Source organism: Lemur catta, chromosome X (genome assembly GCF_020740605.2).
Source record: "Lemur catta isolate mLemCat1 chromosome X, mLemCat1.pri, whole genome shotgun sequence".
Taxonomy (NCBI): Eukaryota; Metazoa; Chordata; class Mammalia; order Primates; family Lemuridae; genus Lemur; species Lemur catta.
The window spans coordinates 26,875,156-26,888,549 of record NC_059155.1 but is presented as its reverse complement, the minus strand read 5'-3'; the positions used below and the strand labels follow the sequence as shown (position 1 = coordinate 26,888,549).

The 13,394-nt window shown below is 37.9% G+C and overlaps 1 protein-coding gene across 1 annotated transcript in view; it reads right to left on the bottom strand.

The window, feature by feature from the left end:
• Window positions 1–10,472: 10,472 nt before the first annotated feature.
• LOC123628180 overlaps window positions 10,473–13,394 on the bottom strand; it is a 152,891-nt gene continuing 149,969 nt past the window's right edge. Inside the window, 2 exon segments of the mRNA XM_045537826.1 lie at window positions 10,473–11,003; window positions 11,005–11,447. Coding sequence (XP_045393782.1) covers window positions 10,502–11,003; window positions 11,005–11,447 — 945 coding nt within the window. The 3' untranslated portion in view covers window positions 10,473–10,501.

Below are 13,394 nucleotides of genomic sequence, written 5' to 3'. Positions count from 1 at the left end.
GGACCAGTGAATGAATAAACAAAATGTGGTACATCTATGTAATGGGATAGAACCCAGTGGTAAGAAGAACTCAACCCCAAGTGATCAATCTCAAAACCCTTATTCTCAGCAAAAGAAGCTTGAAACCAAATAATACATACAATTTCATTTATATAAAATTCTACAAGATGCAAACTAATATATAATAACCAAAAGCAGATTAGTGATTTCTTGAGGCAAGGAACAGAGGCAGGAAGGACTATAAAGGGACACCCAGTTTTTCTGGGTAGTGGAAATGTTCTGTATCTTGATTGTGGGTGGTGATTTAATGGGTGAATACAATTACCAATACTCATTAAAGTATGTGCTCTAAATGGATGCAATATCCATTATGTAAAATTTTCAGAATAAATTTGGTAAAAAATGCAAAAAAAAAAAAAAAAAGAAAGTGACTGGTCATGACCAAGAGAAAGGACAACCTAGCGTTGGCCCTCCTTTTTGTATCTTTAAAAAATAAATTTATAGCCCTGTGGAATCTAAAAGCCTAGGTGCCATTGGCGTAGACAATTTAAGATGAAAATGAAATATATTTCTCCATTTCAATGTTGTGTGACTTAGTTATCTTTGGAACCTCACTAATATAGAGTAGGGTCTATATCAATACCTGTATTTGAGGCTGGGCGCGGTGGCTCACGCCTGTAATCCTAACACTGTGAGAGGCCGAGGCGGGTGGATCGTTTGAGCTCAGGAGTTCGAGACCAGCTTGAGAAAGAGTGAGACCCTGTCTCTACCGAAAAAATAGAAAGAAATTAGCTGGACAACTAAAATTATATAGAAAAAATTAGCTGGGCATGGTGGCGCATGTCTGTAGTCCCAGCTACTCGGGAGGCTGAGGCAGAAGAATTGCTTGAGTCCAGGAGTTTGAGGTTGCTGTGAGCTAGGATGATGCCATGGCACTCACTCTAGCCCGGGCAACAGAGTGAGACTCTGTCTCAAAAACACGCATGCAAATCACGTGAGTTAAAAGAACAGCTGGGTTTGTGCAAACTGTGAATTAAGTACAATTCTTAATGAAATAGAATTTTATTACTTTCCAGTATATTAAAGAACTTTAAACTCACAACTAGCAAATTGTTACCAAGTAGAGGAACTGTTGATCTGACTTCTGTGCATAAATGACTGATGTATAATTGGCATATTAATTATTCATATGGAAATGAGTGTCCTTGGAATGCTTGCACCAGCTTAAACATACACCCCCTGCAGAGTTATGTTCAACTGTTAAATCTACATTTAAGATAATAATGTAGTACAAGGTATTATGGTTAACTGAAATTTCTAATGAACTGAGAGAATTCTAAATTCATTTTTTATTTATCCTGGTATTGAAAATGCTTCAGTACAGTTCATTTTCCTTACTATATGTGTAAAGTTTTGGTATACTATTTGAATCTATAAATCTGTGAGCTATTATTACAGAATTCACTGAGATTCAAAAATGGAGATATGATGTATGAAAATGGGCAGAATGTTGTCTGAGTATAAAACACATTCTTTTGGAAGGCTTCTGATTTCATTTTAAGTAATTTCCAGATATCAGCTTGGTTTGATCTGATATGCTTCTTTCTCCTAAAAGTATAGCATAGCCATGTATACTAGCGAAGGTGCAGATTGACTGAGTTGTAGGGCTGAACTTGGTGGCCTTATTACAAATTCTGAAGTTGGAAGGAGAATGTCTGAATTATGAGATAATTTTAATTTTTAAAAGGTTTAAAAATTAGAATAGTACACAGAATAAAATAGCAAAGTCCCATTTACCAGCCCAAATAGATGAATGCTAACATTTTTCATTTTGCTTCAGACACTCTCTGTTATTAAAACAGTAGACTACTACACAGCAAGTTGAAAGTTCCTCACATTTCTCTTTGTACTGTCTCCTCATGGTAACCAATGTCAGGACTAGGTGCATATCATTCTAGAATGTATACATATGAATATACATGAATATATAAATATATATACTCATACATAGTATATACTATTCCTTCTTAGATCACGTTTTAAAATTAACTAAATTATATCACTATTTCATAATTTTTTCACTCATTAGTGTTTTCAAGATTTATCAGTATCAATGCAGAAAAATCTAGCTTGCTCAATATTATAATTAACTTTATAGTTGAAATAAACATAGAGAAATATGCACAAAAAGTATGTATGTGCATATTAACTTATAAATGACATATAATTGTTTGAATATTCTACAACTTATTTATTTATTCCTCCAAGGATAAATATTTATATTTTTACAGGTTTTTGCTTTTAAAATGTTGTAATAAACTTCCTCATCTATATCTTCTGGAGTACATGTGCAAGTTTTCTAAGAGTTTATATTAATAAGTGCAATTGCATTGCTGAGTTATGAAACACACTCATCTTTAGGATGCCTTCTGTGAAAATTTCATGTGCTCTGCTCTGTGCACATACTTCCACAAAGCAGTTCGTGTTTGCCTTTTCTGTTTACATTCAGGTTTTTACTTCTCATGAATAATTTTTTAAAAATGCATTTCTCATTTTCAGTGTCCTGTGCCTTATGGGTCATGTGACATCAGATCCCACAACCAAGTATGTCACATGTGGGGCTCCAATTTCTGGAGGAAAGACAACTATTTTGCCAACTGAAGTCTAGCTCCAGCTCTGTGTAGGAATGGAGCCCATAGTCTGACTGAGTATCCTTTGTTGAAAGCATGACAGATTCTCAGTACTCCAAGCATTATGGTATATATCTGATTATGATATGAAATTTAGCTTTGGATTCTGTTACTTCTCTCTTTTATTTCTTTATTCATTTTTGACATCCTGAAATTTCCTTTTCTTTATGTCAAACTCAGTTATATATCCCCAAATTATTTTGTTGTCTTTTATCAAGCATTTCCATGTGTTTTGAGTGGAAGGTGGGAAGGGGTGAGAGCGTGTCCTGCTGTGTCAGCTCAGTATACCCTATTGACTGGGAGCAAATCAATGAGTTTTTACAAATTAAATTCTCCTTTATAATGCAGTGGCACAGGTGGCCCTTGGCTTTATTGACACACTGCTAAGGAGGACATAACTTCGTGAAGAGAAAGAGAGGCTAAAGAGGCAATTTTGTGAGTTGAACAAATCATGATGGCTTTTCTGTACCAATTGATGCAGCAGGTGAGCAGGAAGAGAGTTGTCAAATACATGTGTGCACAGTATGACGGTTTTAGTGAATTCAGTGCTTCCCATAAATTAATTTTCCCCCAAATGTGAATGTACTTATTTAAATGCTTTTAAATATTTCTTTGTGGAAATGTAGTTGTATGATTTTTTTTAACCATTTAAAACACATTTTTCTGGGCATGATTTAACCTTCATTGTAAACAGTCAAGACTGTGCTTGTAATATACATCATTTCCTCAAAGGCTACTACTTTGGGTAGAACCATTTATGCCTAAGCTATATAGCTCCTGATAGGTGATTTTCTTGAATTAATACAGTATAGGCAACTCAAATAGTGTTGTTGCCTCTTATTTTGCTGTCAGATAACACTTTGTGTTTTTCCCAATGTGCCTGCATTTAGCTGCAGCTTATTCCTTCTAAATGTGACAGTCTAAGAAAGAAGATAAGTAAGTATTTTAGATTTGCATGTAGACCAAAATAGTAAATTTTTTGTAAAACAGTGCTGTGAATACATTGTATGGGATTTATTATATGAAATTTGGCAACTTATTGGTATTACTCTTATGATTTAGAAGTGAAATCTGCCTTTCTATCTGAAATCTTGTTTTTTCCCCAGTTAGATGAATTTGCCACATAACCTCTAAATACTCTACATATGTAGATTATGTAAATATATATGTTTACATGCATCTTATATAAACAAGCTACTGAGTCCTAGATTCCAAATGATGTTATAATTCCAGAAAACCTACACTGTGTTTTTTGTAATTATAAAGTATGGAACTTTTTTTACTTATATGCATATTGAAAAATTTGAAGTCCATTCTCCTCCACTTCTTTTTTTTCATAAGGTCATAAAGGCTGTCCAAAATGTTCATTTGCCTAAAATGTTTTAGTCCCAACCTTCTCTTCGCCACTGCTATGTCAGACCATGACCTCATCATCCTACTATTTTCTTTACCTTTAATTTTAAACTTTGCAAAAATTAATGACCTAAGGGGACATTGGGGCACAGCGAAATACACTTACCTCTATATGGTAAAATCATACTAAGACTTCTGTTGGTACTTCTATATGCTTCAAAGCAATTTTCATAATGCAAAACTCCATTTTAAAACTATTTTTTCTCCAAGCCCAAGGATTTTGTTCTAAGAGGGTTTCAATACCAAAGTAAGATAAAATAGATCTAATGCATATCAAATTTAAGTAAAATGCAAGTATTTTTATCTTTAGGCTTTGGGAAGAAACATTCTTTCTCAATCTGAATAAAATTACATCAAGATTTGGAATAATACCTAAAGAAAGGCAAGTTTCAAAATCTTGTGTGAAGATTTATGGAGGATATTTATTCTCAACATTATAATATACAGCAGTAAAAACAAGATAAAAAATATTGTTTCAACAAATTTAAACTACACCTCTCTGGTAATCATTATTGAATGAAAGTTATAAAAACTAGGAATTTGGTGAGAAGCAGGCTTAGTTTACCTTTCACTATAGTAAAAAGTCTATTACCCAAATGTAGTAAAGAAAGCCTATCAAAGTTTATATGTTACAAAGTTTAACTTATACTCACTTAGCTCAGTCATTTATCTGATGTCAAACATCTAATTAATTTAAAGCATTTGTTTTTGGATTTAATTTTATTCCTTTTTTAATGTTAGGTGTGAGGGAAATATCATCCATGCTGTTTTTTGATTTCTTTTGAATTTGGCATTGAATAATGGGGGTGGGGCCTACAAAGAGTACCAATTGATTGATTATTTTCTTTCTCTTCTGTTCTCCTCTACTCTCATTTCAATAACAGAGCATGTGGAGGAATATCTTGTGTTGTAAAGTGATAACAGCATAGATATGACAATTCAATGTATAAATTGGTGATCCTTGAGCTTAGGGGAAAATGTCTTCATTTTAATGGATTGGTTTGGGTTTGGATTGGAGTCAGATTTACAAAAGAGGAAATGGACCATCTTAGATTGAGAGCAGGTCATTAAATTCCCCTGAGAAGTTTAATCTACAAATATATACAGTTCCCATTTGATCAAAAGAAGTAAACAAGAAAGGAGAAATAAGACAAATGTTAATAATTATGGTGACTACTATTTACTGAGCATTTGATCTGTGCTCAGTATGTCACGTTCATTTTTATATTCCAATTTTACAAATAAGAAAAATATGGCACAGAATAGTAAGGTAACTTGTCAAAGTTTACACAGATTAAAAGTAGAAAAAATAGCAAATGAATTAAACAGGACTCCAAAGGCCTTGCTCTTAAATGCTATTATATACTGCCTTATAAGGAATTGGCTCACATAATTATGGATGTTCAAAAGTCCCATGTGCTGTTGTTGTCTACAAACTTGAAAACCAGTAAAGCCAGTGGCATATTTCTAGTTCAAGTAAGAAAGTCTGAGAACCAGGAGAGATGATGGTGTAGTTACAGTCTGGTAGACTTAAGACCCAGGAAAAACCAATGTTTTCATTCAAGGCCCAAAGCAAGAAAAAGACTGATGTCTCAGATCAAAGGCATCAAAGCAGGAGGAGTTCCATCTTACTTATGGGAGGGTCAGCCTTTTTGCTCTATTCAGGACTTCCACTGATTGTATAGAGCCACCCACATTAAAAACGGCAATCTGGATAGAGAGGAATGGGAGCAAGATGGCAGTCCAGAGACTCCACCAGCCAGAGCCACTCGATAAGAAGAAGAAGTTTTAGATGAAAGAGAAAAAACAAACAGACAAACATAGATTGGATGGGGATCTGAAGGAAGGATGCCAGAAGCTACAGGAGACTCCATGAGAAGAAGTGACAAAGCAGAACTGGGAGGAGAAAGGCATTGGTGGAGATTACCACTAAAAGGCTTGGAGACCAGTGAGAAGGGTAGATGAAGTGGTTATTTTCTCCCTCCCTCACATATCGGACTCCTGGTGAGCTCCCAATCTGCTGAAGAGACCTTCTGCCCACATGAGCTCAGAGACTATTGCCACCGGTAAGATAGGAGCTTCTTATGGACAGGCACCAGGGTCCCAGCTCCCCTGGGGCACCTCCTGTGCCACAGATCCAAGCCAATGTAAGGCACCATATTGCTTTTCTACCCATCATGTGCCTTTGTCTTCCCCAGGGTGCTTCAACCCCTGAGGTCCTGCCTTGCTTGTCCCCACACAGACAATTCCAAACTCCAGCCCAGACTGTAGGAACCACAGGGGTCCAGTGGGTCCTGGATGATCTGCAACACTCAAGAGCTCAGTCATTTTGGGCAGACTGCCTCCCAGACAGAGAATTAGAGACAACCAGAATGTGGACTTTCCTCTGCCCAGACTCTTTTTCTCCCCTTCCCCTCACCCACCTGCAGCTGATGAGAGAGACAATTAAGCTGCCACATAGAGGCTTCCACTGGGAGCAGGGCTCAGATTTTTCTTTTGGGGGTCCTGCAGTGGACCGAGGGGTGTTTTGACTGTGAGCTCCCTGCCCGCTGACTCATTAGGTTGTTGATTTGTGATCCTTTATGCTTTGTTTTGAACCAGATGAGAGCCCAAATAGCCAAAGCAACCTTAAGCAAAAGGAACAAATCTGGAGGCATTACTTTACCAGACTTTCAACTATACTACAAGGATATAGTAACCAAAACAAGATGGTACTGGCACAAGAACAGAGACATAGACCAATGGATTAGGACAGAGAACCCACATATAAAACCATCCTCATGTTGCCATCTGATCTTTGACAAAGCATACAAAAACATACACTGAGGAGAAGAATCCCTGTTCGATGAATGGAACTGGGAAAATTGGATAGCCACATGTAGAAGGTTGAAACAGGATCCGTATCTCTCACCACTCACAAAAATCAACTCAAGATGGATAAGAGACTTAAGCCTAAGACACGAAACCATAAGAATTCTGGAAGAAAATGATGTAAAAACTCTTATATACATAATCCTAGGCAAAGAATTTATGAAGAAGACCCCAAAAGCAATCACAGAAAAAACAAAGATAAATAAATGGGACCTGATCAAATTAAAAAGCTTGTGTACAGCCAAGGAAACAATTATTAGGGTGAACCTACAGAATGGGAGAAAATATCTGTATGCTATATATCTGACAAAGGGCTGATAACTAGAATCTATATAGAATTCAGGCAAATCAGCAAGAAAAAATCAAAGAACCTCATTAAAGCGTGGGCAAAGGACATGAACAGAAACTTTTCAAAAGAAGACATATTAATGGAGAAGCATATGAAAAAATGCTCAACATCTCTAATCATCAGGGAAATGGAAACCAAAACCAAAATGAGATATCACTTAAGTCCAGTGAGAATGGCTTTTATCAAAAAGTCCCAAAACAACAAATGTTGGTGTGGATGCAGAGAGATAGAAACAGTCACACACTGCTGGCGGGACTTCAAACTAGTACAGCCTCTATGGAAAGTTGTATGAAGATACCTCAAAGAACTACAGGTAGGAACTACCATTTGATCCAGAAATCCCAGTATTGGGTATTTACCCAAAGGGGGAAAAAAACATTCTATAAAAAAGACATCTGCTCTTGAATGTTTATGGCAGCAAAATTCCCAATTGCAAAGATGTGAAAACAACCCAAGTGGGTTAATCAAATGTGGTATGTGTATGCCATGGAGTATTACTCAGCCATAAAGAATGGTGAACTTAATACCTCTCGTATTATCCTGGATGGAGCTACAGCCCATTCTTCTAAGTGAAGTATCACAAGAATGGAAAAACAAACGCCACATGTACTCACCATTAAATTGGTAGTAATCAATTAACACTTATGTACACATATAGAAGTAATATTGATTGGGGATCAAGAAGGTGGCAGGCGAGAGGTAGGGATAGGTAAATTTACACCTAATGGATGTGGTTCATGCCATTTGGTAGATAGGCACTCTTGTAGCTCTGACTGGGGCAGTTCAAAGTCAGTTTATTTGACTAAAGTGTTTGTACCCCTGTAATAGTCTGAAATAAAATAAGTCATATGCTGTACTCATTTTACCAATCCAAATGTTAATTGCATCCAGAAACACACTCAGCTCATAAACACACCCAGAATAATTTGTGACCACATATCCGATAACCTTGTGGCCCAGTAATATTGACACATAAAATTAACCATCACAAGTCAACCCATTGTCAACTTGACACCCATAAGCATATCCTAAGCTATACTTTATTTCTAAATAATGATGATAGTAGGATGATAACGTCTGCACACATTATATATCTATCCTATGTACTACCACAAATGGACTAATGCCTTCTCCAGAAAAGGTGATAAAGTCCATGAGTGAAGTTTACTCTTCAATTTGATATCCCATAACTTAAATATTATGATGTAAAATTAACAATACTTAAAAACTATGGTATAAAGTCAATATATCTTATTTTACATGATAAGGGAATATGAGAAGGAAGAAAACAAAAATATTTGTCATATATACATATATTTATATATATATACACATACACACAGACATAATCACATTAAAATAAAGAGGAAATACTCATGATTATTACAGTCCTTGTTTCTATAACTGGTCATATATTCATGGGTTGATATTTATAATTATGTTCTTCCTTTACCCATTCTATATGCCCTTTGCCTTCACTAAGCACCTCAGCTGCTCATGGTTCTTCACCTGAGGAGGTGATCCAAACTTTCATTGTGGAAGGGTCTGGGCTATTAGTAGTCCTGACTGGATTGGGTTGTTGTAGTTTTCCATTTACCTTTTTTTTTTTTTACCCCACTTAGAATGGCTTTTATTAAAAAGTCCAAAAACAATAGATGCTGGCATGGATGCAGAGAGAAAGGGCTGCTTATACACTGTTGGTGGGACTGCAAATTAATACAACCTCTATGGAAACAGTATGGAGATTCCTCAAAGAACTAAAAGTAGACTTATCATTTGATCCAGCAATCCCACTACTGGGTATTTAACCCAAAGGAAGTCATTTTATCAAAAAAATACCTGCACCCAAATGTTTACTGCAACACAATTCGCAATTGCAAAGATGTGGAATCAACCCAAATGCCCATCAATTCATGAGTGGATTAACAAAACGTGGTATATGTATACCATGGAGTACTACCCAGTCATGAAGAAGGATGACTTAATGCCTTTTGCAACAATATGGGCGGAACTGGAGACCAATATCCTAAGTAAAGTATCTAAAGAATGGAAAACCAAACACCACACGTGCTCACTATTAAATTGGAACTAACTGATGAGCACACATGTGCATAGAGGGAAGTATAACTCAATGGAAATCAAAGCGGGGGAGGGAGGAGGAGGGGATAGCTGAAAACCTACCTAACAGGTACAATGAACACTATCTGGGTGACAGGCACACTTCTAACAATGACTCAAGCATTACAAATGTGATCCCTGTAACCAGAAACATTTCTACCCCCATAATACTTTGAAATTTAAAAAAATTACACTAAGTTAAAGAAGCTAGACACAAAAGGCCATGACTGTATGATGCCACTCACTTGAAATTCCCAGAATAGGCAAATCCACAAACATAAAGCAGACTGGTGGTTGCCAGGGACAGGGGACCGGGAGAGGAGGCTGGGGAGTGGGGCCAGATGGAGAGTTAAGTTACTGCTTAATGGGTCCAGGGTTTCATTTGGGGATGAGGAAAAGGTTTGGGAACTAGACAGAGGTGACGGTTACACAACACTGTGAATGTACCAAATGCCAGTGTGCTGTCCCCTTTAAAATGGTTACTTTTACGTTATGTGAATTTTTCCTCAACACAAATAAAGGAATAAATTGCAAAGAAAAATGTGGAAAGAGACATATCAACCAAAAACGATTTTTAAAAACGAGAAAGACATTTAAACAGATTTTAACACAGGGGTTAGAGAGGGAGCTGGCTGATTTTAAGAATCCTTTCACAATCACAGAGAGCTGTCTAAACCTAGTAGACCACACTTCTCACTGTACACTTCTATCTGCCAACCGGAAAGGTCCTACGATGCTGGTTCTTCAACATCTCTTAACAGCAGGAAGACTAGGCTTCTAGAGTTGTCTGGTATTTTCCCTTTCCTGGCAAGTTCATCTTAAATTGGGGTCTGTGGGTCCAAGGGTCTACATGAACCAAAATTCAGGACACGTGTTCTGATAAGTACCAAGTATATTCTCAGGGACAATGAACTGTGGATATGTGGCTGCTGAAACTACAGCCCTCCCAATGACTCTAACATTCAAGGGATTAAAAGAGAACTAGCAACAATATAACTGAATTAGACTGCACTTTAGAAACACACTTCATTTCCAAATCTACTGAGCAGCTCAACAGGCTTCAGTGATGCCTGCGGTCCCTGGGATTGGAGGAGTCCCGCTCCCGGGAGCGCCGGGCCCTCTTATGCCTGTGGGATTTGTCAGGGCTCCTACTTCTACCTCTATGACTACGCCCTTCAGAACGCCCATTGTGCCGGCTAGAATGTGTGTCTGAGCTTCGCCCTCTGTCCCTATCCCTGTTCTTTTCTTCTCTTGCCTCCCTCCTGCTTGAGGATTTGTGCTCATGTCTGGGGTTCTCCTTCTTCGACTCCCTGTCCAGGTCCCCTGCTCCACCACGGCAGGCGGTCCTGGCCTGAGGGGAGCCCGAGTAGCCCTTACGGCCCTCCCTGGACTCTGGCTTCTGAACTCTCTCAGACTGCTTGCTGCTGTGCTTCTTAGGGCCAGGGTCATCCTTCTCCTTTATTGCCTTGCTTCCGGGTGATGAAGAGGAGGGCGGCTGCTCTGCCTGTACTCCCCGGGCAGGCTTCTCCTTTTCTTTCTTTCTTTTCTTTTTTTCCTTTTTTGCGTTTTTTTGTGGGTGTGTAATCTTCAGAGCCCTCAGACAAACTCGGTGAGGAGGTACGAGCCTCACAGCCCTTCTCTTGGAACTCTTTCTTCACATCATCTAGTTCTTCTGAGTCCTTAGGAGCCCGATGGTTAGATACCAGATAGTTAGATACTCAATCCACTCAGATAGTTTGCCCTTTAATCTTGATCCCATTAAAATTGTTGGTGGCCGGAATTGTGCTCCTCTGGTCTTCATAGCAGAGGAAACAGAATCCTTTGGATTTCGCGGTCTTCTTGTCCTGCAAGAGACTAATATTAACAATCTCCCCATACTGTGAGAAAACACAGATGATGTCCCCTTCAGTCAGTTCATAAGGAAGCCCTCCCAGGAAGATCCGGGCGCTGTCCTTGTACTCAGAGTGCCAGGACACCTTATCCGCCACCCCAAGCTGGACCTCTCCCTCTTAGCGGGTTTGTGGTCCAGTTTGCCATTTATCTTAATCACAGATCATGGTAATACTAATAGACACCCTAATGGAGCTCCTGTATTCTTGACATACTCTTCCTTGCCTTCATTGTGGAGCAGTAATCTAATTTCCCCTTCATTGTCAGGATCAATCACCCAAGCCAGTGCAGTAACTTCTTTCTTTGCGTATTGATTTTAGAAGCATGAGATGTCCAAAGTCATCAGGCAGCAGCCTTAAGTTCCAGTTCAATGAAATTATTGTTGTGTTTCCTGGTAGAAGGATCTTCCCTTTAGAATTAAGACTTCTTGGCCAGCAGGGCATAAAGTCATGGGACCAGGAACCAAAAATTTTGCTAGTGGGTTGCTAGGGGTAATAGTGTGTGGTGCACCTTGGTCTCCACTCCTTAATTCCCCTCCTTGATTTATAGATACATGAATTCTATCAATCAGAGAAATAGCACCATATATTGGACCCTGATTCAGAGCATACACAGCCTCCTGAACAACATTGTTCCAACCCTGCAAGATGTTGCAGCTTAGCTGGTGCTGTAACTGAGTTTTCAAGAGGTTATTCCACCATTCTATCAAACCAGCTGCTTCCAGATGATGGGGAACATGGTAAGACCAGTGAATTCTATGAGCATGAATCCATTGCCACCCTTCTTTTGCTCTGAAGTGAGTTCCTTAATCAGAAGCAATGTTATGTAAAATACCACAATGGCAGATAAGACATTTTGTATAAGTCTGTGCATGGTAATTTTGGTAGAAGCATTACATTCAGGGAAGGCAAATTCTTATCCAGAGGAAGAGTCTATTCCAATATGAACAAAACAGAGCCTTTTCTGTTATGGAAGCAGTCTAATGTAAGTAACCTGACACCAGGTAGCTGGCTAATAACTCTGGGAAATGGTGCCATATTTAGAACACAGTGTTAGTTTCTGCTGCTGACAGAGTGGATACTGAGCAGTGGCCATACCCAGGTCAGCCCTGGTGAGTAGAAGTCCACGTTGCTGAGACCCTACATAGCCTCTATCCCTGTCACCATGGCCACTTTGTTCATGAGCCCATTGGACAATGACAAGTAAAATTAAACATCACATTAAACAATTCTACTTTAGTTATCTTCCCTAGAAAAATGAAAATGCATCATACAAAGATATGGAACATGAAAGTTAATAACTGCACTATTCACAATAGTCCTAAAATTGAAACTACCCAAGTGTCTCAACTGGTGAATGTATAAGCAAAATATGATATATTCACACAGTGAAATATTATTTAGTCATAGGAAGAAATGAAGTACTGATGCGTGCTACAATATGGTTAGGCCTCAAAAATATAGCAAGAAACCAGATACAAAATTTTACATATTGTATCATTCCTTTTCTTTGAAATGTCCAGCAAAGGCAAATCTGTAGAGACAGAAAGCAGATTAGTGTTGCCTTGGGTTGGGGATGGGAACAGAGATTAATTGCACCTGGGCATGAGGGATTTTTTCCAGTGTGATGAAAATGTTCTAAAATTGAATTGTACTGAAAAATGCAAAACCCTGCAAATGTACTAAAACATATTGAATTTTACTCTTAAAACATGTGACTGTTATGGTGTAAAAATCATTTTAATAAATCTATTTAAAACATTTTTTCACTTGCTCCTGGGCCTTTGACACTATTTCTCAATGAACACACTTGAAGACAGAGACTATAAATATCTTGTCCTTCAGGGTATCTCCAGTATATAAAGCAGCATCTGGCACAAGGTAGGAATACAAAATGTATATGTATATGTATGCATGTGTGTGTGCATATTTGTGTGCATAGATTGATATTGATAGCTATGTTTTGTCCTAATTAAATTAATTATTTGTTATTTTTCAACTTTTTATTACTTTGAATATTTTTAAACACAAAATAATACAATGAACGTCCTTAAACTTACTATC